This window comes from Amphibalanus amphitrite, unplaced genomic scaffold (assembly GCF_019059575.1).
Source record: "Amphibalanus amphitrite isolate SeventyFive unplaced genomic scaffold, NRLGWU_Aamphi_draft 001093F_arrow, whole genome shotgun sequence".
Lineage (NCBI taxonomy): Eukaryota > Metazoa > Arthropoda > Thecostraca > Balanomorpha > Balanidae > Amphibalanus > Amphibalanus amphitrite.
In genome coordinates, this window is record NW_024882587.1 from 213279 (window position 1) to 236952 (window position 23674).

Below are 23674 nucleotides of genomic sequence, written 5' to 3' on the forward strand. Positions count from 1 at the left end.
TGACCTGACCTCAGAGGTCACCGGTTGACCTAGGACCTTAAAATCGGATACCAATCTCTGCGTCTCGTAACGGCGCACACGCTCGTTTTTTTCCGCGACGCGCTAGCTCCACCAGGGGCGAAACGGCGAGGGGGGGGTCGTACCCGCCCCCCCCCCCCCTCGGCCGGCGCGTATGTAGAAAACCAATAGGTCCGGCGAGGGTTAAAGGTAGTGTGCCACCTTTGAAAGATTTCCCATTTTATTTTTCCTAGGATAAGAAGCTTCTGTTTTTACCTAATATCGCAAAAAAAAATCAAAAATGGGCCTGGAATAGTGCCTTTTTCGCCTAAAAGTTTATCGGTTTTTAGATATGTATAACAACTGTAGTGGGCTCACCTGCAAACGCGTATTTTGAATTCACCATAGGGCTCAGCCATTCCTAGAGGAATTCTAGGCACCTTGGAAAAAAGCGAAATCGCGCTAGGGATTTCAGCCGATCTGGCAGCTCTTCCGATGCCACTGGCGCGCCTTTTAATCCAAAGCGCCTTTTTCGTGTCTCATGTTTGCTCGTTTATTGCGGAGGCCTATATATGCTTCAAGATGCTGGAAAAGGTTGGTGATTAATAAGTATTTCCATTTTAGGTGCATGTTCTTTGCAAGAAATACAGTTGTTGTTGCTGTTGTTGTGGGTTAGGGCGCAAGAAATACAGGTATATGTCAAGTTTAGGTCCTAACTATAACTGTGACGCTGTTGATACAAATCTGTAACAGCAAAAAAATTATGTTTTAGGTTACGTTAGGCTGTAAGTTTTAGGTTGCATTGTAGGTTTGTAGGTAGTAGATTGGTAGGTTATAGGTGAAAAGGTAAGGTTAGTTCAGGTTTGATTATGTTTTTCTTTTAGTTACGAGACATATAAGTATCATTTTTGGATTCAGGATGTCAAATAATGGTCGGAAACACTAAATTCAAAATTAACTAATTTTGAAGCGGGGACCTCCATGTGTACCGGCCAAATAATGTAAGAATATGAAAAAATTATCCATGAAATCTGCTTAGGACTTAAACTTGACATTTACCCACATGGCTATAGGTATCACCAGCAGAATTATAATCTTTACATAGGTAATTTTTAAGAAATGCTGTAAGTGAAGATTATGAGTCGTGTAACCATTGTTACTATATTGATATTAAATATTGAATAGGTACAAGTCCGCCACTAACTTTATGGAACATTCCTTCTTCCAACAGGATCACTTCCAAGTAATCTGGAAGGCTGATGCCAAGTACATCTTGTGCGAGAAGCTTGATATGATTCCTGACCTGGAACCGGTGAGCATCAAATATAGCAATTTGCTTAAAGCAATAGCAATTGCCGATGATGGCAATTTCAATTTGCAGTAACACATATTATATGTAATTGGTTTGAGCCATGTTGCAATCATTTCATGAATGAAAACTTCCATTTTTAAAATGGAACTATCAACTTTCCCCACAGGCTTCGGTAACAAAGTTTTATCAATTGTGAATGACAATATTATTGGTATGAGTGGTGTGTGCGGTGATCTGTATTTGAATATAACGCGTCTTGTCACTAAGTATTTGTCATCTGCATTATAGCTGACTATTACGGTAATACGATCGTGCATTGGTCCCAGACAAGAATACCCCAGTGAGACCTTGCATTATTTCGTTTCAGGAGTTGATGGAGGGCACCACTGTGGCCTACCGATGTCCGGCGTCAAAGGAATCGGCCCTGCAGTGGATTCAGCTGTACCAAGAGGCCGCCAACATCACCCTGACGACGTACGACTCCATGTCGAATGGCCAAAGGGTGGTGTACTGGGTGAGAGCTTTAGTTTATGAAATACCAGTTTGGGCTCGCCGTGTAAAGCTCGGCAGGGGGGTACTTTTGCCCGAGCACTCGACCTGGGCCCGCCAATGGAAAATTCTGCTGGTGCAGAGCCTCCTGAGGGTTCAGCAAAGACCCGCCGTATGAAAGCCTGTCGGGGTCTACTGACAGAGGGCCCGGCGGCCTGGGCTCGCTGCATGAATCCCCAGCTTGATGCCGCGTACTGAGGACCAGTCATCCAGCCGTCATACCGGGTGTCTCGGAGGACTGGACGGGCACCTACCAGCGGGCCCGCTAGATTTCGGGAGGGTCAGCTGACCCCTTTGTCCCCCTGACTCCTCCCTGGGTGCGCCACTGCACCCAGTAACTTTTACTCTTTTATATCGCAGGAAGGTGCGGGTTAATGAAACACCATGATCAGGGTCAGTTAAAAAGGTAACGTTTTTAAATCGAGAAACTTTCATCCTCATTTAAATGACGGACTAATGAGTGGCAATTGATTTCATCACTTTTGTTAATGTTGTCAATTTTTTTTTTTCAGGCCAGGCTTCGTTGTCACCACGACGTCCCAGAAAAGCCGAGTCGTCCGAGGAAAAACCAATCCGCCAAGGACACCGGGTGCCCCCTGCGCCTGAAAGTGACTGTCGCCAACATTCCAAAACGGCAAGTTTCTCACCGTCTTTTGTCATTGGCACCTTTTACCAGGGCTGCGGAGTCGACCCAACTTTAGCCAACTCCGACTCCGACTCCGGCCTCACAAAATCGACTCTGACTCCGACTCCGACCTATTAGTTCTGGAAAGCATTTATTTGGTCCTTTGGTTCACCGAACCAGTGCAGAGACGTGAACTTCGGGAGAAAAGAAAAGGCTGATCAAAATCGTAGGTCGATTTTGTTGTCTGACCACTTTGGATCATCGGGATAATTGCCATTTTGCTTTCACCAGACAACAATTTCACTTGATGAAAGGCGATTTTCGGACTACATGGCCGGAGTCGGTAAAATCTTATCGACTCTGGCCAAGAAAAAAGATCGACTCCGACTCCGACCAAAACTGTTGACTCCGACCGACTCCGACTCCGACTCCGCAGCCCTGCTTTTTACAAACGCCTTAGTTGATCAAACGATCAACCGCAATTGAAAAAAAAACTACATATTTGATGAAGGAGTTCGCTGCCGAAAAGATTTCAAGTCGCTATCTTTCTTAGTTGTGCCAATCTTGGCTCAGAAAACTAAAAACGGTGATAATCCGAAACATTTCACCTCGCTCGTTCCTTGCCTCAAAAGGTTTCTTGCTGGTACCCTATAAAAGTGCGTGGAAGGAGCGGAATTTCTTCTGAATAACACCATCGTCTCGTGTTTTTTATATTTGTTGACGAATCCTCCCTTTCCAGGAATAGGTCTACAGACCCATGCGCGGCTTACGAGCTACGGGTGACATGTAACAAGAAGCCCCACAACCACGCCGTGGACAACGCTGCCGCTCTGAGACATCGACGCGTCTCTGAGCTGACGAAGGCCCGGCTGATGGAGCTGTTCCAGCACCACCACTCGCCCTCCACGGCGCTGGAGACCCTGAAACTACAGCTTCAGGAGGAGCATGGGAGCGCCTACCCGTCGGTGGCCGCAGACCGAGCCATTGTCCCAGATCGGATGGCCGTCTACTAGTAAGTTTTTAACAGCTTGATGCAAAGCCACACTGCCACAAGTTAGCAAGTCTGTAGGGACAGTATCTGAAATAATAAGACTTTCCCTATAAAGTTACACATGATTCTCATATATGAGATGCAATTGATCGTTACACGGAGCAGAGATGATAGGGCTACTCAGAAAAGAAGGCCGCATGTCTGGGATATGTGGTTGCGATCCGAGACTGATCTGGCCATGGACAATTTTTGGGTCCCCTATTGCAATCTGCCTGTTTTCGTGTCACATCCAGTTCTACTGTTATCTATGAATTGTGTTGTGCTAAAAACTCGCAACATTTTACGCTGCGATAAATGCACTCTGGTTTAGTAAAAGCTATCGATAATCATATTACGTACGCCTATGTGTCAGGGTCATTTCCGTTTTCCTGCTTTTCGTGAAAAACCTGAAGGGGAATGGCGTCTAGACGCCCCCCTTCCGGCCCAGCGCAGGTTAACATTATTTTCACCTTGGATTTGTGTAATTCAATGCGCTGAGGGGTAAGCTATATTTTGATTAGGACGAATCAGGAACAAGTGGGACAGCTGAAGCTTAACCATAAGTACACTGTTATGCAATCGGTATTTTATCACAAAATGAAACTGACCACCACTTGCAGCTGGAAGTCAATTGACAATGCAATGTGTTTTCAGCCTGTACTACAAGCACTGTCGGGAGCGTTACCCAGCCTCGACCCAGGAGGAGACCATGGACCTCATCCGCCACATGAAGGACGTCCGCACGGCGGTCTCAGTCGAGGACGGCGAGACGGTGATCGCGGCGGTGACGCCGCTGATGGAGCGCGTCCACACGCTCCCCGACGCGGGAGAGGTGGTCTTCGTCGACGCCTCAGGAGGGATGGACCGGCACGGCCAGCGCGTCTTCCTGCTGATGTGCTGGAGCCCGGCCGGTGGTCTGCCTCTCGGTGTCATCGTCTCCACCTCGGAGACCGAGGCCGTGGTGGACAAAGCCTTCCGGCTGCTCGTCGGGATTTTACCAGACGGTACGATATACCTACATTTGCCATGAATTCCCATATCTGGCGGCTAAACTCTGAATTGTCCAGTCAGTTGTGCATTGGTGTATAAAATCCAATATCGTGTTTGACCGAGAATGCTTCTTTGACAGGCGCCTTTGGCGGGCGTGGAAGGCGCGGCCCTCTGTGCTTCATGACGGACGACTGTCAGGCCGAGCGGAACGCGCTGTCGGCGGTGTGGCCTGAGGCGCGGCTCCTGCTGTGCACGTTTCACGTGCTGCAGGCCGTCTGGCGATGGCTTCACAACGGCAAACATGGCATCGACAAGCAAGTGAGTAGTTTCTACTGGGAATGAATTTCCGTTCATTTTTGTCTAATTACCCCTTTTTGAGAAACACAGAGAGAGAGAGAGAGAGAGAGAGAGAGGGAGAGAGAGGGAGGCAGAGAAAGAGACAGAGACATAGAGAGAGGGAGGGAGAGAGAGAGAGAGAGAGAGAGAGAGAGAGAGAGAGAGAGAGAGAGAGAGAGAGAGAGAGAGAGAGAGAGAGAGAGAAGAGAGAGAAAGAGAGAGAGAGAGAGAGAGAGAGAGAGAGAGAGAGAGAGAGAGAGAGAGAGAGAGAGAGAGAGAGAGAGAGAGAGAGAGAGAGAGAGAGAGAGAGAGAGAGAGAGAGAGAGAGAGAGAGAGAGAGAGAGAGAGAGAGAGAGAGAGAGAGAGAGAGAGAGAGAGAGAGAGAGAGAGAGAGAGAGAGAGAGAGAGAGAGAGAGAGAGAGAGAGAGAGAGAGAGAGAGAGGCAGGCAGACAGCTGGGCAGAGGCAGGCATAGGCAGGCAGTCAGGCATAGACTAGACAGGCATAGGCTGGCAGTCAGGAATAGACATGCAGTGATACTGGTCTAAAAGCTGTAAAAGAACGTAAATGAGTTTGATTAATTTCATCTCAAACACCCCCTATATTTACATTTACCTTCACCCTTCACCCTTCACCCCTCCCGCCTCCCACACTCGGATACCAGTTAAATTGTGCATTTTCTTCCAGCACAGGCAGGCTATCATGGCACTAGCCAAACAGCTCGTGTACGCCAACAATGAGGCGGAGATAGCGACGACGATGGAGCTGGTGGCTACCGAGTGGGGCGAGCGCTACCCACTGCTGGACCAGTACCTGCAGGGTTTCGCTGCCCGCCGTCAAGAGTGGGCGCTGTGTCTCCGCACGGATGTCCCCACCCGGGGACACAACACGAACAACATCGTAGAGTCCGCCTTCAGAGTCCTCAAAGACTCTGTCCTCTACAGGTCAGTCTTTATTCATATGTTTCACCTAATTGCGGTTCAATAAATAAAACAGTTAACCTGGCGTTCATAGACAAACCTGTCTTTTAACTAAAGTTGATTGTAAAACTGTTTCGGTGACCGGAGGTATTGCGATAGATTCATTACTATTTTAAAATATTTCAAGTTGTAAGGTTGCCCAAAAGTGGCAAATGTTGAAGAAATGTCAAAGTTGCAGTTACAGACAAATTCCAATTAATAAAGACAAATAATTGGAAAAAAAGCCAAAGCAGGGGAGTAGTTTTCCTTTCAATATAGGTCGGAGGGCTGAGAGTTAGCCGGTAAAATGTTCTCGAAAACACCATCAAAATCCCTAGGACTGTGCAATTCTCCCCAGTGTCTGCCAAAGTTCAGAGCCTGAAGCCCCCGAAACGGAATTGGACCATACATCCCTTCGTCAAAGACGTTAATTACTAACTTGTGACTTTCATGGATTAACACGGATTAACTTGTGAATATCACGGTTTTACATTTCTGTTAACCCTACATGTGGAAGAAAAACAAACTTTCGCATTTCGGGTAGGTTGTGAAATTGTTAGTTGTGCTTTTGGCTGCTCTTCTGAAAGCCTTATTGTGTCCATACGATGGCAGTCTACCGTTAATTATAGCTGCAAAGAAATTGTTGAAATATTCGCTTGACACGCGCTGTTTTTCCAGGACTCGGGCGTTCAACCTGCTGCAGCTGTTTGATTTCGTCACGGTCCAGCTCAGCAAGCACTACGCCAGGAGGGCGTGCGACGTGGCCAACGGCCGGCAGCGGGCGGCACCGGTCCGCGGCGGCACCAGCCAAGAAACGGGCACTGTGACGCAGGTATTTTGCATGACACGAGAACTGATTGAGGTCACATAAGACAGCTCGTTTTCCAATGCTGGTCCCACCCGTACTGCCACATGGCTGTGCAAAGTGACCAATGCAATCGGCGCACCCCTAAGCACCAATAAACCACATTGCTGTGCATTCACACACAAGAGTCTGTCACTGTACCGCTGTGCCACTGTAGGGCCGCGTGGTGTTGGCGCTGTGTGCCACATCTCGTGACTCGTTTCGCGTTTTTTCTTGTTTCTTCTTTTTTCCCTTTGGGGGTCTGTTTTAAAAGGCCAAGCTGACAGTACTGGGGCGAATGAACAGGTTCGGATTTTCGTACAAGTAACCGTCCGTCAGTTTATGTTGTACAGTCTGTCTTAAAAGTCCGCGAAAAAGCAACGGTGGATCCATCAAGCCTGACCGAGGAAGGGCCTGCTCAATTTGAGTCATCAAAGCAATTGATATTCTCGTCCATTCCCCAGGTCAATTGGTTCGGTGACTTTCAAAGTAAAGCAGGCCTTTCTTCAGTAAGGCTTGATGGATCCACCGTCACTTTGCGCGGTACTTTTAAGACAGACTGTACATACGAATTTTACAGGATTTTATGTGTTGCCCCTCCCACAGGTGACGGAGTTCACCTATCAGGTGAAGTCGCTGACGTCGGTCGGCATCACCTACCTGGTGGACCTGAACGTCGGCGCCTGCACCTGCAGGATGAACCGGCGGACTGGCGGCTGCAAACACCTCCGAGCCGTGCGGCAGCAGACTGGCGCTGTGCCGGAGGCGACGGCGACAAAGGAGACGCGGAGGGCCTTGATGGACATCGCCATGGGGACCAGCCAGCAGCTGCCAGGCAACTGGTTCGACCCTCTGGTCGCCGAGCCGTCCACCTCGTCACCTCCTGTCCCCACGCCCGCCAGCGCCCCCGGAGTCGCGCAGCCCCAGCCGTCGCCGAGTCCCGAGGAGTACGACGACGACGCAATGGACTTCGAGGACCCCGCCGCTGCGGCGGCGGCTGTCAGTGGAGCTGAGCAGCGACGCTCAGATGACCGGACACGCCAAACCGTGGCGTTCATCCAGGAGTGGGCAGCCTTCATGTGCGAGGCAGTCGTCCAGGACGACACCTGGGAGAGGGCTGCCGCTGCCTTTCAGCAGAGGTGGGGCCAGCTGCCCACTGCTGGCCGCCAGTCCGCTCTGCACCAGTTTGGAGGCGCGCAGGGCTGCCGGCGGAACGCCACCCAGATTCCGGTCCAGCCGACCAGCACTGCCCGTCGCACCAGCACCAACGTGCGGGGGCGCGCTCGCTGGCCCGCTGGACGGCCGTGCCGCTCCGCGCGCTCCGGGGAGCACGGCTACGTGGCAGCCTCCGCCAGGCGGTCGGCGGCGCCCCACAGCCTGGCCACCTGTGTTGACCAGAACCGCCCCCTGGGGCGCTGAGTGATAGAGGTGAAGTGGGGGTGACCGGGGCAAGTTGGTGCCAGGGGGGGGGGGGGTAAGTTGGGACGGAAGGGATATTTCCAATACTTCTCGACAGTTGGCGTTCAAACTTATTTTGTACATGAACAGTAACGCCGTCTGTTTGTCAACGTGGTGTCGGCGCGTGCTGAGGTAAGTGCTGTTAATAATCGCTACAAATGTGTTTCAGGTACCAAAAGTGATTTTCTTGCTGTGAAAATATTCTCTTCTAGTGTCGTTGTGTGTGCCTTTTTGTTTGCCGCAGGAGTACTGCAAACGTTTGTGTTTTGTCGTTAATGCCCGCATGGATTAGCGATGATTGTTCATGTGAAACATGAATAAAAATGTGTTTAGATAAACTGTTTTTCCTAGTGTACCAACTTGCCTTAGGCCTTGGCCCAACTGACCCCCCGCCGCGGGGTAAGTTGGGACATTGGAGGATGGCCGCTTTGATCAGATATGACACCAAGACGATGCTACCATCTCTCTTATATTAAGTCTTCTTTAAAAGATAAAGAAATCAGATCTCAGTTAATAGCCAACAAATAATGATGTATAGTTATACCGAAGTTATGACGCTTCAAGCAATAACTGGCTCAACTAGCGTTAGCGGAATGACGCAAAATTAGCAGGTGACCAGTGACCACTCCCAGTTCGCTAATATGTTTGCATCATTAACATACCTTCCACTATAAGCACGGTTTCTCAATCTTAACATAAAATATAACATCTTTTCATGTAATTTGCATCTCTAATATACCCCAGTCAAACTTGCATCACTAATGTAGTGGGGGACTTCTTGGGAAGAATTAGTTTCTAGGGACTTACACATTTATGCTCATTTCCCCACATTTGTCGCCAGGGGGAGAATTCCCCAGAATTTTCCGCTAGGAGTGGCTGAGCCCTATGGTGAATTCAAAATACGCCCTGCAAACAGGCGTCGGGCAACAATCGCGAATGCGGCGCACTTGTGACAATAAGCAAAGGTCATTATAGTGTTACGACCATACGACGTACGGGAATGAGTTATCAGCTGTCTAATCGTAGACAACACAATGTCGAGCCTTAAACTGTACATAAGCCCGTATTGGTATTGTTTCTTTTATTTGGCTGTCGAACATTATTTATGGTTTGAAATATGATTTTATGTAAAATAATTGATATGAAAAAGCCGTCTTATAAGTTATGACCCCATTTCACCACACGCAACTTGACGCAAGTGGCAGAAATGACAATGATCAGCTGACGCATTTTTCTTGGCCGAAGTCAGAGCGCGCAGCCCGACGCACCACTACCGCACCGCAGAAGCCGCGCCCAAAGCCAGGGCCCCGGTAACGTGAGGCATCCCCGCGGGCAGCCCCGGGCTATCACATGACACCGGGAGGACGCGCGGCTCCGGCTTGGGTCAGCGCACGCTGCCCTGACTCGGCTACCTCACGTTACCGGGGCCCTGGCTTTGGGCGTGGTCTACCGCACCACCTAACAGGCGTGTTCGAAACCGCAGGAGCTGATGATGAACGGGTTTATCGAAACTTGATTGGATGAGCATATCGGTAATAGCGATTTCAGTGTGTGCATTTATTGTTCATAGTGGTGTGAAATGTGGTTGGGGTACGACCGACAACACGTCGGGGCGAATTTCGCACTGGGGTACTCAAAATTTGAAGAATTTAAGACGTTTCCATGAGTTTTGAAGGTATGGATAAGTTCTAAAAATCCGGTTCTCCTTATCTGGGCCATTAACTCCATACGGTCCAAGAAAGCTGGCACACTACCTTTAACTCTCTCAGGAAAAATCAGGACACCTGACATTTAAAAAGAGGTTCTGGAGCGTGCAGAGGCGGTTTCGTTTCAGGAGAGATAAATCTAAATGCAGGAACATTTTGGTGGCATTGCTGAGTTGACCACTGACCAGGTCTAGACAAGAGCCGCAGTTTGAGTGTGACCCCAGCCCGAACCATCTTAGAACCACCCATTTGTCTTCGATCGAAGTGTCCAGGGCCCAGTTTCATTAAAGGGACCCTCCCACCTTAACATTAGATTTGAGTTGAGATAGCCAAAATGGGGTCCCTGGCTCACAATTACCGGTTTCGGCACTCACAACATCGAGAAATGCCTTAAATCGGAAATATTGAATTTCAAAATTGCAGCATTTTGATTCAGAGGGGCTAATGCTTAGGAATACCCCTCTGAATGTGTGACGTCAGCGCAGATATCTGACGATTTTTAAATGTATGACTTAAACGTTTTGTAGTACGCGGTGGTATATGCTATTTGCGCGCAACATCTGCCGCAAACGCCGCACTTCTAAAATAAAGTCGCTAGAAAGAGCGGAGATCCCAAAAAAGTAAACAAAAGTAAAAGTCTACTATCTTGAAAACCGGTGAATATTTTTCGGTGAAATTTGGTAGATATTCGTTTTCGCTCTTTCTGAACCGAGCGACATCACTTTGATGCCAATTCATAAACTTTTTTGAAGGTGGGAGGGTCCCTTTAAAGGAACTATCCCACCTTCTAAAATGTTGTTAAAACCAGTTAAATTGTGCCCGACTTTATAGATTAGATGACCAGGAACACGGTTCTGCCATTTATTTTTCATTAAACATCTTAGGCTTCCCATATTACAAACACAAACTTTCAAATATGTGACGTCACAGCCCAAAATTACCTCCTTCCCCAGGCCACATTACTGTCATAAAGCTGATTCTTTTTACTCTGTAGGCACCACAACAAAGTTCAGACCAAGTTTTAAGCGATTTTTCAACGAACAAACCCATTTAAATCAGAATGACTAAACGAGGTGACGTCACACTAACGGTCGCTCCATGTTGAAGATAGGGCCTTGCGCAAGGCCCATTTTCAAATGAAGGGAACGAATTTCTTCAACACCAAGAGGCCGCGGGGGTTGCAACCTAGATAGATAGTGGTTTCTGAACCTCGCCGCAAACTTGGCTATCTCAACTCAAACCCCATGTTAAAGGTGGGATAGTCCCTTTAAGTGCGGCAAACTCAATTTGGGGTAAAATACCAAACTACCCCACTACGTTACTACAAAAATACTGCCCCAAAATTGAGTTTACCGTACTTTGTGAGATTGGACTAAGTGCTTAATGTCACCAAGTTAGTAAACTCAATGTTTGGGGTAGTATTTTTGTAGTTACGTAGTGGGGTAGCTTGGTATTTTACCCCAAATTCAGTTTACCGCACTTGGTGAAACTGGGCCCTGGATAAGTGTTATGCGTGCGATAAAGTCGGTGAGCAGCAGGGGGGGGGGGGGCATAGCGCGCTATATTGATAGAGGGACGCTAAATGCCTTTGACTCTGGCGTCTGTCCAGCAACAGCATTTCTTATAAGCGGGGAAAAGTCGTGACCTGTGCACCGTACAGTAAATAGCATATCTATCTATTGGTCTTGGCGGCCTTTCTGACCTAAAACAATACACCGCTCATCATTATACACACTCATGAAAAATTGGCGCTTAATTAGTCTGAAAAACGATGAGGGAAAATGCCGTATTACAAAAAGCGCAGTGTATTCAGCGACAATGATTCTTGAATTAAATCGAAACATATGCATGACGATCATCGACCATTCACACTAAGCAAAAGTTTCGAACAATCGGACACAGTAAAGGGCATGACTGATTTGGACATGATGAATCAAGTGATGCTTGATAAAAATACACAACACAAAAATTAACGCAAACTGCATAGCATTGTATATCGACGGTAATCGAGTGTCAATACAGCATAGGTACCGACAAAGCATAGGAGTAGGAAAACCCTTGAGAGTATTCTGGCCTCGTTTGAGGTAAAACAGGGCAACTTATCAACATAAAACGTGCACCATCCAGCCCATCCGTCTGTCATTTGATCAGCACCGCCCGTCACAAAGCTCATGGTTTCTCGGGGGTCGACTGACACTCGATCCCACCCAGCCCTGTCTGCAGTCAATCCGGGGCTATACTATCACAGCAGCGCCACATTTTCACGGAATGGAGGTCCGTTACAGTCCCGCTCTCCATCCCCGGGGACGGAGAGGGCACATGGAGGACACGGGAGGGCATGGTCGGCTCGGGACGGCTGCACTTCCGTGACTCAGCCGTCAGCGGCCGAGGCGAGCCAGCGCGTGCTCGGTGTCCGCTGAATCGCCACATTTCGTCAGAAAGATGGGCCGGACTCTCCGGGTGGTGACAGGCGACAGCAACACGCAGGCACCAGTTACAGATACTGCACTGCCTTGGTCTCGCAGATAAGGCGAGGGGCAGTGTCATGTTACTGTCACAGCACCGTCCAGTCACCACCTCACAATGCCGCATCGCGGGTCACAGATATGTGGCAGAGTAATGTCACAGTCATGGCACTTCCCGGTGTCACATGCACTGCGCTGTGTTCCTCCCACAATCGCAGATGTGCGACCGGGTCACATTCACATTCACAGCGCCGTCCTGGGTCACAGATGTGTGACGGGGCAGTACATCTCGTTAGTCACTAAGCACGGGTCACTGCCCGCCGGTGGGGGGCTGGACGGCGGCGGAGGGGCCCTCTCGGCCAGCTCTGGATCGCCGACCAGCGGAGCGATCTCGGCATACTGTCCTCGCTCCACCGCCGGCTCGTCTCGCTGCTCCCCGCGGAACGCCAGCGAGTCGCGTGGGTCCGCGTAGTCGGCCACGACCGGGTTAGGGCCGATCTCGGCGTAGATGTGCTCGTGCGGTGCGGGGTAGGAGCCAGGGTGTTGAGGCGAAAGGTCCACGCCAGGCGCTGCTGTCAACAGGTCTGGCAAGCCCTTCTCATAGCGCAACTGCGTGCCGTGCGCTGAGCCGCCTCCAACAGAGGACAGGGTCGAGTTGGCGGCTGTGCATGCCGTGCGCCGACTCTGCAGGGTGTCGCAAACAGACGGGTCCTCCCCGCGCGACGCTCCGCTGCCGGCACAGCCGAGCGCGCGGCTCACCCGGCGTCGCTTCGCCACCAGAAGACAGATGAACGCCAGCACCACTGCAGACACGCCGCCGATCACACCATAAAACACGACACTCTGGTCCAGACTGGTGTCTTCGCCACCACCGCTGCCAGCACCGTCATCCGGCCACCCCCAGTCCGGGCAGTCAGCGGCCGTATCGCTGAGAAGCAGCGGGTCGCCATCGGCGTCAGTACAGAAGCTGCGGTCCCACACGATATCCGTGAGGGCCCGCTGCGTGTCCGTCATGGCCGCCGCATCGTCACCGGCCACCAGAGCGGCGACATCAGCGCGCGTCTCACACGAGCACGCCGTATCGAACGTGATGGAGTCCCAGTTGACGGCGCTGGCTGGCACCGACGGATGCACGGCCAGGGCGCCGCTCTCAGCTCGGCCCACGTGCAGTAGGTGGATGGTGAACGGTCGCCGGTCTCGGCGGCGACAATCGGCCAGTTTCACGGCAGCCAGTGCGTGGCGGCGCAGATCAACCACTCGCGATTCCATGATCGCCACCGAGCCGCACACGGACACATCGAGCGCACGCGCCGCCATGTCGCGCACGTGCAGCCGCTCGAGCTTGAGGCGCTGTACCTCCATGCTCACGGCGCCACTCAGCAGCCGGCTAACGTTGCTCGCTTCCAGATTGAAGGCGTCTACCTTGCCGGTGAACGCCGCCTCGCGCACGTCTCCCAGGTCACAGTTGTTGACCGATACGCGACCCCAGGGGACGTCCGGCTGAACACAGCGGGACTCCAGCGACTGCAGACGGCAGCCGAGCAGACTCAGAGTGCCCACCTTCCCTCGGAACGTCCCAGGCTGACAGGCGCGCATACTGACGTTGACCAGAATCAGATGCTTAACGGTAGCCCGGAATGCATCGCTCTTGGCGTGCAGATCGGCGACGTTCTCTAGCAGCACCCGCGGCCCGGCGCCGTCCGCCTCGAAGTGGAGCGCTCGCTGCTCCATGTGCATGTTGCCGATGTGATGCATCTCGAGCTCAGCATCGGCTGGCCAGCGGCCCGACAGTGCATCCTGGCGCAGTGTGACCTGACGAATCCGGTCCAGCCGGAGCGTCTGCAGACTGGCCGCCTCGTGCAGCGCCAGTCCATCCGAGAGCACCTCCAGTGAGTGCACGTCGCGTACGGTGAGGTCACGCATGCCGTACAGGTCGTACAGTGCGCGAGGGCCGATCGTCACCGACTGTGCCGGGAAGATCTCGATGTACTGCACTGTGCTCGGTATGTCGCCGCTTCGCAGCTGCATCTGGGGATAGAGAGGGTCGAGGTTAACATCGCATGATACCGCATGGGCACAGCCAGTGGGCGGGGTAAGATCGGGTGGGGTCAAGGGTGAGCGATGGAAGGAATTATCACCTGGGAATAGAGATAAGCCACGGCTGGCCAGGTAGCGGTATGTGTAAAGGGTGGACACTGGGCTGTGATTTCATTGTTTACATGACTTTGGTATGCAGTAATCCCTGGTCACTGAACTCCGATCCTAAGTCCGGCTCTCACAGGACTAAAACTTGAGTACGACCCACTTTGTACGCCTCGTAACTCCCAGCGCTGAACTTCAGTCGAGGTGATTCATCCCACAGTGCTGTTTAGGTACTGCCCCCCCCCCTTCAACCGATAGCCAGTCAGAGGCCTGTCTCTTGTCTGTGCCGCTGTTCACTGAGCCGTCATAACAGCCTGTCTCCTGCTGCTTTGGTCTCTGACCGTCGCACAGTGGGCGATCCGGCGGGTGTAGCCTCGTGAAACCTATCGGCATTCATAACATCCATGTTTTTGAAGCTAGAACCACAATATTTAGGGGCAACCTTCTTGAATATCCAATGAGCATATGTTTTAAATAAGGACTATCTCTTATAGGATTTGTGCTCTGTGGTGAGCTTGCAATTTGCCTAATTGCTGCTCGAATAACGCATGAATACTTTTGAGGGTAGGTCGAAATTTATGACGGTATGAGCTGGGTAGGACATTGAAATGGTGTGTACCTCCGTAGAAAATTGCCTCCAAACTATTTTTTTTTTTTTTTAAACGATTATGCCCTAACAATTTATACATATCATGAAACAGCGTAAATCTCGCCCGGCAAGGCCCCATTTCATAACGTGACCCAAGAAGCGGGTTTGGTTTTTGGTAAATAACTTCGCAAAAATTGGCCGCAGAACCACGAATTTGACATCGTCGTGTTCGTCTTGCTCAGGCGCGTCGAATGGTATACTTTTGTTCAGGTGAGGCCACCGTAAGGTCAACCTGACCTTGACCTCGAAACAAGGTCAGGTCAGAGGTCTTCAAATCACGAAGTTGGTCGAAGGAGGTCATATCGCATATCATTCGATTCGGAAGGTCTTTCGGAGTCCATTGGTGACCTTGTCGACTCTCTAGCTCAACTTGCTCGGGAGTTATTGACGAAAAACTCGTATGGCCCTAGTGACGTCATAAATGACGTCATGCAAGGTCAACCATGCAAAAATGCAGCATCAGATCTTGCAAGGAGTGCATGAAGTAACGATTCCATGTACTTGAGACAATTGAATATCATTCCTGGCGCCAAAATAACAGTTTTCATATTTCCCCATTGACTTATAGGTGAGGTCACGTGACCAGCCTGACTTTATGTGACATTTAGGAAAAATCTGAGATATACAAGTTGTAAGACCTCTGAAGGACAATAAGTTCTGCAAGTCTCACCTCCCTGTGAAAGTTACTCTGGCACTGAGAGCGTTGTAAGGTTGCGACATCTGAGGATCGTGCAGTCACACTGCAGTGGTTCATGTATGACGTCATAGGTCAATGACCTGACCTGACTTGAAAGTGCGGTTGGTGTCACAAGAGCTAGCGTGCATCAAAGGTCAGGTATGCCAGGTTGCAGCTCTCTATTGCCTGGGTGTTTTGAGCTATCGCGAAAACACCCTTTGGGGTATTTACCACTTGTGCTCAAGTGCACCAAGCCACGGCCAACCCTTGGAAGAAAAAAGTGTCTGGATGCCAGAGCTGCAAGTGGCTGCAAATTTTCACTTTCTCCCCTAATAGATAGTGTCTTAGTGCATGCGATACAGCATTATTTTCAGTTCATCCTCGTAAAACTTTTTTTGCTGGGCTTGGTTAATTCAGTGAACGTAATGTTTAGTGGTAGAAAAAAATATAAAAAGTTAACCTAATTATAAGACATTTTGAACTGATTTTGTCTACTTGCTTTCTATGGCGGAATCGTCTAAACACCTAAATTTCACTTTCCATGCAAAATAGATGCTCAACACCTAGCAATTTCATCGTTCCGCAAAATATTCTAAGAGCGTAAAAATCGGCTGTGATTATCCCCTTTATGAAGTGTTACGGAACACTGTCTTTAACGATACTTTTGTCTACGAAAAAATGTCTCCTGAGCCATGCAAATGCACTAATCGTAATCTTTGATGAATTTTCTGTCGACTAGTATGCGTTGTTTTCCAATTTTCGGGAAAAAGTGTCTTTGAGGTTTCGCGAGGCTAGACCGGCCCGATCGCCTACCGTGCGTCGCAGGGGCCCAGCGAATAATTAGCGGCGACCAGACGGCAAGTAGCCCGGCCAGTTGAGCTCGTTTATGCTCATGTGTATGGATGGCCGGTGGTTGGGTTCCAGATCAGTGATCTCGTCGCTAGTCTGCCCCTCTGCTGTCTACTTATATAAAACGCCACGCTGCCCAAAGGTGGGAAATTGACCACAGTGAAGTTTTAAAGTTGACCGGTAAAAAAGCATTCACCGCCGTCAAAAAATAGATTCTGTTAACCATGGACTATCACGTTTGCCTATATGAGAACAGTGCGCAGCCAACTGGATTGTTAACTCCTAGCTTATCGCGTTTCGTTGCGAGCTGCAGCGGCTGCAGTAGCGGTTCGTCCGGCGTCCAGCGACCTTCGCCGAACGCTCTGTTCCTGTTCTGTTCCGTTCTACAGCGAACTGGCTGACCTCATGTCAACGTCATCCGTCGCGAGGAAACCCACTCAGCTTCCAGTTTTTACCAACATAATGAGAACAATGTCTCAATGGCCAATGGGTTTCAGTCGTCGACGGAAAAAATCGACTGATAGTCCTGGTGCTATTGCATGACGAACGTTGCTTATTTCCCGGATGGTATGAGCCACGTCTTCAAGTGTCTACCGATAGTCTGAATTTCGTTGACGCATATCGATAGACTGTTATGGAATATAGGATTGGTAACTTTTCCTCAGCTATGAGCAGCGTTGCGTATGTCGGAAGGAGACTCGGTTCAGTTTAACTGAGTGCGCCCGTGAATCGGCGCGCGCTTTCGGGAGGGGGAGTGGGGGGGGGGGGGGATATCGCCGGCTAGCTCACGTCATATTGCTTGATAAGGGCGCGATATGCGCACTAGGTCTGGGTCTTTGTTGAAGTCCGGAAGGTTTCGACACAGCACGTGGCTGTCTGACCGCCATGGACTGATATAACCAAACCATGAAATGAAACCACAAAATCATGAAATAATATAAGCACTGTGCTAAACCTTAGTTCATATAAATAGTTATATCTAAGTTACCTACTGAAATACGTGTGTGTTTTTTAAATCAAATTACGAGTAAGCGAAATTAATGCTTTTACAGTTGATATTTTACAGTTGATAATTAATTCAGCTTATTTGTGAGGTTAACCTTTTAAGCGTTTAACCTTCTCTGAATCTACCGGTTTTCGGCCTGCCCGGTTTGCAAGGAGCAGATGCGGCCCCTGCGCGAGTTTGTCACTAATAATTGAGCTGGAGCTTCGCGAAAGAGGGCGATTGGCTCCTAAGTCCTATGGCACCTAGAAAGACCAAATTTGGTGGGTTGGTGGCCCCCTTATACTTCTCACCCTTGTGCAAATTTGGTTGCTCTAAATCAATACTTAGGGGGTTTTGGGGGGTATAAATGTAAAAATTTCGCTAAAACAGCTCAAAGTTTTTTTTTTCGCTTATAACTTTTGATCTAATTAAGATAGAGCAAAAACAAAAGCACCGGTGAACTCAGCACGTCAAGGCGCGACGAATGGTATACTTTGTTGCTTGGTTAAGCATACTTAAGAAGTTAAGCACAACTTTTAAGTAAAACGTAAGTCTTAAGAATGGTCGAAATTGCGTAATGGTGCATATCATTCGACTCGGCTCTTCAAGAGGAACAGAATGATAGTAGACACTATTTTGAAAGCTGCATCTTTATTATGTGACAAGTTATTGGCACAAACGTCATTTGACCTCCCTCAGTTGACCTCACTTGACCTGATCCATGGATAAGTACCTACACCGACCAAACAAAGAAGCACCAAGTGACATAATCTCAAGAACTGAGGTTTCAAAGCGCAAAAGTGATAGAACGAAGCGGATATCTCCAGTATTTTCCGAATTGAATATTTTCCCATGGGCTTAACATTACGACGGATTGACCTCTAACTGACCTAAGGTTAGTGACATAAGCAAACGAACTATATGTTATAAAACTTGGTGGACTTAGCACATCCTGAAAGTTTTAAGAAATCAGTCCAAAACTGTGAGTTGGACAGGTGCATAAAGAAAATTGAAACTTGACCATGACCTCGTACCAGTTTTTCTGACCCGGTAACCTGACCCAAGGTTACCCGAACCTGAAGTTTTTTAGGGCATATGTACAAACTGTAGAAACTGTAAAAAGGTTGTCCCATAGGCCGTGCCAAATTTCGCCGTTTCTACGCTATTTTTGAAAAACCTGAGGGGGGTCGCTCGCATCGACCCCCCTTCCTACCAGGGCGAGGGTTAAAACTTAACCCGCGCATGACTGGGGTATTTTCCATAACGCGAGAGACTGGGGGGGGGGGGGGGCTCTCCAGAGCACCGCTTCTATCTCCGAAACTACTGGGCCGATCGTCAAAATTCAAACGGCGTCTGATACCTCTGGCAAAACTGTCGAGCGAAACCCATTTCGATTGACCTCGAGTCTACCGATGACGTCACAGGTCAGGTCAAAGTAAACATTATCAGCATTTTTGCTTGTTCACAATTTAGGCTCTGACCGCCGGCTAACAAGTCCGATCAGGCTCAATTTTGGTTTACGCACTCCTTGATATATGCGTTAGATACCCTGAGGGTACCGAGCTTTTACTTCGATTTTTTTTTCAGGTCAAGGCCAGGTCATCCAATGTCATGAAAATTAAATATCATGTATCGGTCACATGACACATGTTTTGTGGTCCATTTTACTCGCAGATTTCGAACACAGTTTCGTCTGTTTCATTTGATACCATTTTCAGCTGAATTTACCGGATGTCAGGTCACTTTCAGGTCAGAAAAGGTCAAATTTTGAAAATGATATTTTTCAACAAAAATGTGCCTATCAGATGCAGTTTGAGCTGAGGAGCACGCTGGTGCCACGTATATTGCTGCATAATGTCAAAAACGTACCGAAAAATGGCTTAGAAAAATATTTAATCGTAAAATTTTAACCCGCGCACCGACGGGGGTCTGCGCCAACTTCGCACCGACGGGGGGGGGGGCGGATGACCGCCCCCCCTGAGATCTCGAGAACGAAGCAAGATAGCGACAAGCGGTAAACGGCATCGGATACGCACGGCCAAGATCTACAATTTTTACTAAGGTCATTTTCAGGTCAGGTCAAAGATGACGTCACAGGGGTCGAAAAAGTCAAAATGGTGGCGCTAGATATGGAGAGAGTTTTTCTCGAATAACTTTCGAATTAGTCAAGATAAGAACAAACTAAGGGCACCATCGTGATCTTCTCGTCAATCCGCATCGAATAAAATATATGTTGACCTCGAAAGGTCAAGGTCAAAGGTTGACCTCAGGTCACGTGACCTCGAGGTCATCATGTATATCATTCGATGCGTCTTGACGAGCTGAACACAATGAGACCATCCACGCGTCTGTATCTTGTTCCTGTACGGAGTTATTGGCCAAAAACCTTTGGTGACCTTTGATGACGTCACATGACCTCACAGCTGCCCAACAGCAAAACAGACCTCAAGGTAGTGAAGGTTGATCGTATATGAAGTCATGTATGGTATATGAGGCCATTCCGACCCGTTTTAGTGGTAAAAACAGGGAGTTGATTTTTCCCCCATTGACTTATAATGGGGAGGTCGCGAAATTGACCTGACCTTAGGTCACCGATATCAAAATTCCGAGATATACAACTTGTAGCTACTAATGACCTTATAATATCCTGCGACTTTCAAAGGCCTCCGACATCTACTGTAGCTCTGGCACGGTGACAAAGTTGCAAAAAAGTGACTTGAGGTTGGGTCATTCAAAGTGACCTGGTGACCTGACCTTAAAAGGTAGGAAGTTCAAACTTGCACACCATGTGTAAAATTGATGAGGTTATAGTCATACCAAATTTCGCGGCGCTACGCGCCGCGGTTTTCCCGCTATTCGCGAAAAACCTCAGGGGGGGCGGATATCCGCCCCCCGTCGGTGCGCGGGTTAACCTTCGCCCCAGTGGGGGGGGGCATATGTTACCACCCTGTCGCGTTTTTCGCGTGTGAATAAAAAACCGCGGCGCGTAGCGCCGCGCCGCTTGGGGTAGCTTTTGGTACATCAATTTTGGACAATGTGTGAAATTTTTGACCCCAGGTCATGTCAGGTCAGGTCACCAGGTCAAGTTAACTGACCAAGCCTTAAAAAAAGTTTGCAATCATGTCCAGCCTGCAGTGTTTGTCAGAAAGGTTTTAAACTTGGTGGATTGCATGCTGTTATGGGAGCCTACAATTTGTATATCTCGGATTTTTTATATCCGCGACCTAAGGTCAGGTCAGTGGCGTGACCTTTCCATTACAAGTCAATGGAGAAAAATGAAAATGCCTCTAGATCCGTGTGTACGCATAGGAACAGTCCAAATATTTCAGAATCACAATGATTTAGTCCACTCATGATGACCAAGGTGTCATTTTTGCTGATAGCCTCTAGAAAGGTCATCCGAGGTCATTTGAGGCTACAAACAGTTTTTTGCCAATAACTCGCGATTGGAAAGAGATAGAACGCTGGGGATGGTCTCATTGTGTTTGTCTTGTTGAGACGCATCGACTGATATGCAACATGACATTTTCCGGTCAGGTCATGACCTTGACCTGAGGTCAAATTTTTAAGTTGACCTTTCAAGGTCGAATTATAGTTCATTCGACGCGTCTCGGTGAGGGGAACACGATTCTGGCAATAGAAATGTCGCGGCTTTTTGTAGTCGAAAGTTATTGTCGAAAAACACTTTTCGTAAAAACAGCTATTTTTGGAGTTTTTGCCCTCTGGAGGCTAAACCGTTGATCTGAGGACAATATTGATAGTGACCTTTTCAAATGAAGAGTTTAAAAGCTATCGATTGCTTTCCCATGCGTTTTTCTAGCTACCATAGTTCCTGAGATAGCGGCATGTTTTCTGAAAAATATAATGACAATTGGCAAATTTTGACCTTTGATGACCTCTGGTGACCCCAATATTGCTCTAAGGTGAAAAAGGACCGAAATACTTTCAAACGTACGTATTGAGAGCTATCGACTGCTTTTTACCGCGTCTTTCTAGCCCTCTTAGTTTTTGAGTTAGAGGTGGGTGGTAACATATGCCCCCCCTCACTAGGGCGAAGTTGGCCGAGACCGCCACTGGGGCGCGGGTTAACAATAATGCAAATAACTTGGCTATTTTGAAAGATATCGAGCTAAAACTTGCTAGAGTAGTTGATCAGTGTGTGTTTTATCACATATGTCCTGTTTTTTGCGAAAAATAAAAAACTTGTTGAAAAAAATAAAAAAAATATTTTTTTTTTTTTGTAATTGTAAATAGATATTTTTCAAAGTTTTCGAAATTTCGAAAATTCGAGTGAGCAGTTTGATAGCTACTTGTATTTGTAGTCCACTCATGCAAAAAAGTTGTCTCTAGCTTTAAATCTGAGCTCTTGAAAGCGTTTGCCGTAGTTCAATATTTTGCATCAAAATCGGCCGACATGACGTCACTCACTCTGACGTCATTTCCGGCCGAACTGTGGTAGCGGGAAAATTGAAATTTTAACACAATGTGTCAAATTGATGCTGCTGAAGGTACCGCAAGTTTCATGTTGATCCGTCAAACGGTTTATAAGATATCGTCGAATAATTGGAGGGGGAGTGGGGACTCTGTAGACCCCCCACCCAGCCATGCTCGGGTTTAAAGACGCAGTTACTGGCAGCCGATTTTATGGTCTCAGGTCAACAACCGGTGACCTCTGTGGTCAGGTGAAAGCCCCTAAGGGCGGCTCAAGGTCCAGCTGATAGCTGATAGTGAACAATACCTAAATTCGTATTAGGTTAGGTATTGTTCTTAAGCATGGCCTAGTGAAAGAAACTTGTTGAGTTCAGCTCAAGCAGGCCTCTGAATTCAAATTTCCATTCCTCCGTCACGAATGCACGGGATGGTTACTGCCCTGGGGACCTACCATCCGTCTCCCTCAGCCCGTTGCTCGGCAGACACCCCTCAGGTGCCCATCCGGCACGCACTCGATCACGATCTCACCTACCGTGTTGGTGTCGGGACAGTGGCAGCTCATGTGCGTCGCTCCCAGACATCTCGGTGAGAATGTGCAGCACCGGATGCTGCACGCCAGTGGCTCTCTGAAGCCGTGCACCCCCACCAGCAGCACACAGACGGCCGCCACCACCGCCGCCCGTGCAGCCATGACTGGCTGACGTTGCAGGCGGGACGAGCACGTGTCCCGTGCCCCGTGCCCTCTGCGGGGTCCACGGCGCCCCACCGGACACCCTACGGCCGCACCAGTGCAGTGTCGAGCCGCGCCGACAGCGGTCGGCCGCTGCTCGCCGCTGCTCGCCGCTATCAGACCACAACTGTCGATAAGGGTCCAATCGCGGCGCAGCGGCGGCGGCAGCAGGGGCGGACGGTGCGGATTTCCCGCACGGTTTCTGTCCTCGGTCTCACACCAGGAAACATTCACACATACAGAGGTCACTACAGTGAGGACACATGCCCAGTTGCGCGGACAGGCAAGCAGGTAATGAGCTGCTGTGTAGCGCTTGACAGCGTGACAATATACGGGAAAATGTATTTCTCCCGCTACTCGCTTGTTTTGCATTGAAGTTTCAAGTTCCTTCATTCTTCCAAATCCATTTTCTTCCCATGCATTGTATGGCTTTGAAATAACGCACCACTTATTTATCCATTATATAATAAGGTACTGATATTCAAGACTTTTCGCGTTTCAATTCTGAGGTGTCATCACATTCTCAATATCATAAATGTGACAACTAGAACAGACAGTCTGCCTCAGTCAATGCAGCTATAGTTGTCAGCCAGAGAACTACGGATGTGTAACGGCAGGGAAACAAAACGCACCCGAAATGAAAAAAATCAAAAATCCGAAACATCAGTGTTACCTATAGCCCTGTTAATTCTACACTTTATATGTCTGATCATTTTCCTGCTTCTTCAAAGCTGTAGGCCTGACAGCTCTTCTCGCGAAACCTTTTTTTTGGGTCGAAAATGGCAGAACGTCATTTGTGGCCAACGTGTCATAGCCTCTGGAAAATTTTGGTCACAATGTGTAAAATTCATGCCCGGAGGAGTCCTAAAAGTTTGGTGGCGATATCTGCAGCCGTTTAGGAGATAAAGGACAGGGGGCGGGGGGGGGGGGGGGTGTTTGACC

General features: G+C 48.9%; 2 protein-coding genes across 2 annotated transcripts; one reads left to right on the forward strand and one right to left on the reverse strand.

The window, feature by feature from the left end:
- Positions 1-387: 387 nt before the first annotated feature.
- LOC122370052 lies at positions 388-8433 on the forward strand. Its single transcript, XM_043345310.1, has 10 exons — positions 388-591; positions 1229-1309; positions 1677-1823; positions 2371-2492; positions 3223-3495; positions 4168-4517; positions 4643-4821; positions 5526-5782; positions 6476-6629; positions 7248-8433. Exons 1-10 carry the CDS (start codon positions 493-495, stop codon positions 8058-8060), a joined length of 2475 nt encoding a protein of 824 aa, XP_043201245.1. The 5' UTR covers positions 388-492; the 3' UTR covers positions 8061-8433.
- Positions 8434-11594: 3161 nt separating this feature from the next.
- On the reverse strand, positions 11595-22854 carry LOC122370049. Its single transcript, XM_043345307.1, has 2 exons — positions 22535-22854; positions 11595-14298 (listed from the first exon to the last, which is right to left on the reverse strand). Exons 1-2 carry the CDS (start codon positions 22691-22693, stop codon positions 12532-12534), a joined length of 1926 nt encoding a protein of 641 aa, XP_043201242.1. The 5' UTR covers positions 22694-22854; the 3' UTR covers positions 11595-12531.
- Positions 22855-23674: the final 820 nt, after the last annotated feature.

What these genes read in the sequence shown, in the direction of transcription:
- LOC122370049 (XM_043345307.1), bottom strand. Translation starts at nt 22,693, where the DNA reads ATGGCTGCACGGGCGGCGGTGGTGGCGGCCGTCTGTGTGCTGCTGGTG. An exon ending in ACTGTCCCGACACCAACACG is followed by an intron (nt 14,299 to 22,534) that starts GTAGGTGAGATC and finishes CTCTATCCCCAG; the next exon opens with ATGCAGCTGCGAAGCGGCGA.
- LOC122370052 (XM_043345310.1), top strand. Translation starts at nt 493, where the DNA reads ATGCCACTGGCGCGCCTTTTAATCCAAAGCGCCTTTTTCGTGTCTCAT. An exon ending in GTCGCCAACATTCCAAAACG is followed by an intron (nt 2,493 to 3,222) that starts GCAAGTTTCTCA and finishes CTCCCTTTCCAG; the next exon opens with GAATAGGTCTACAGACCCAT. An exon ending in AACATGGCATCGACAAGCAA is followed by an intron (nt 4,822 to 5,525) that starts GTGAGTAGTTTC and finishes ATTTTCTTCCAG; the next exon opens with CACAGGCAGGCTATCATGGC.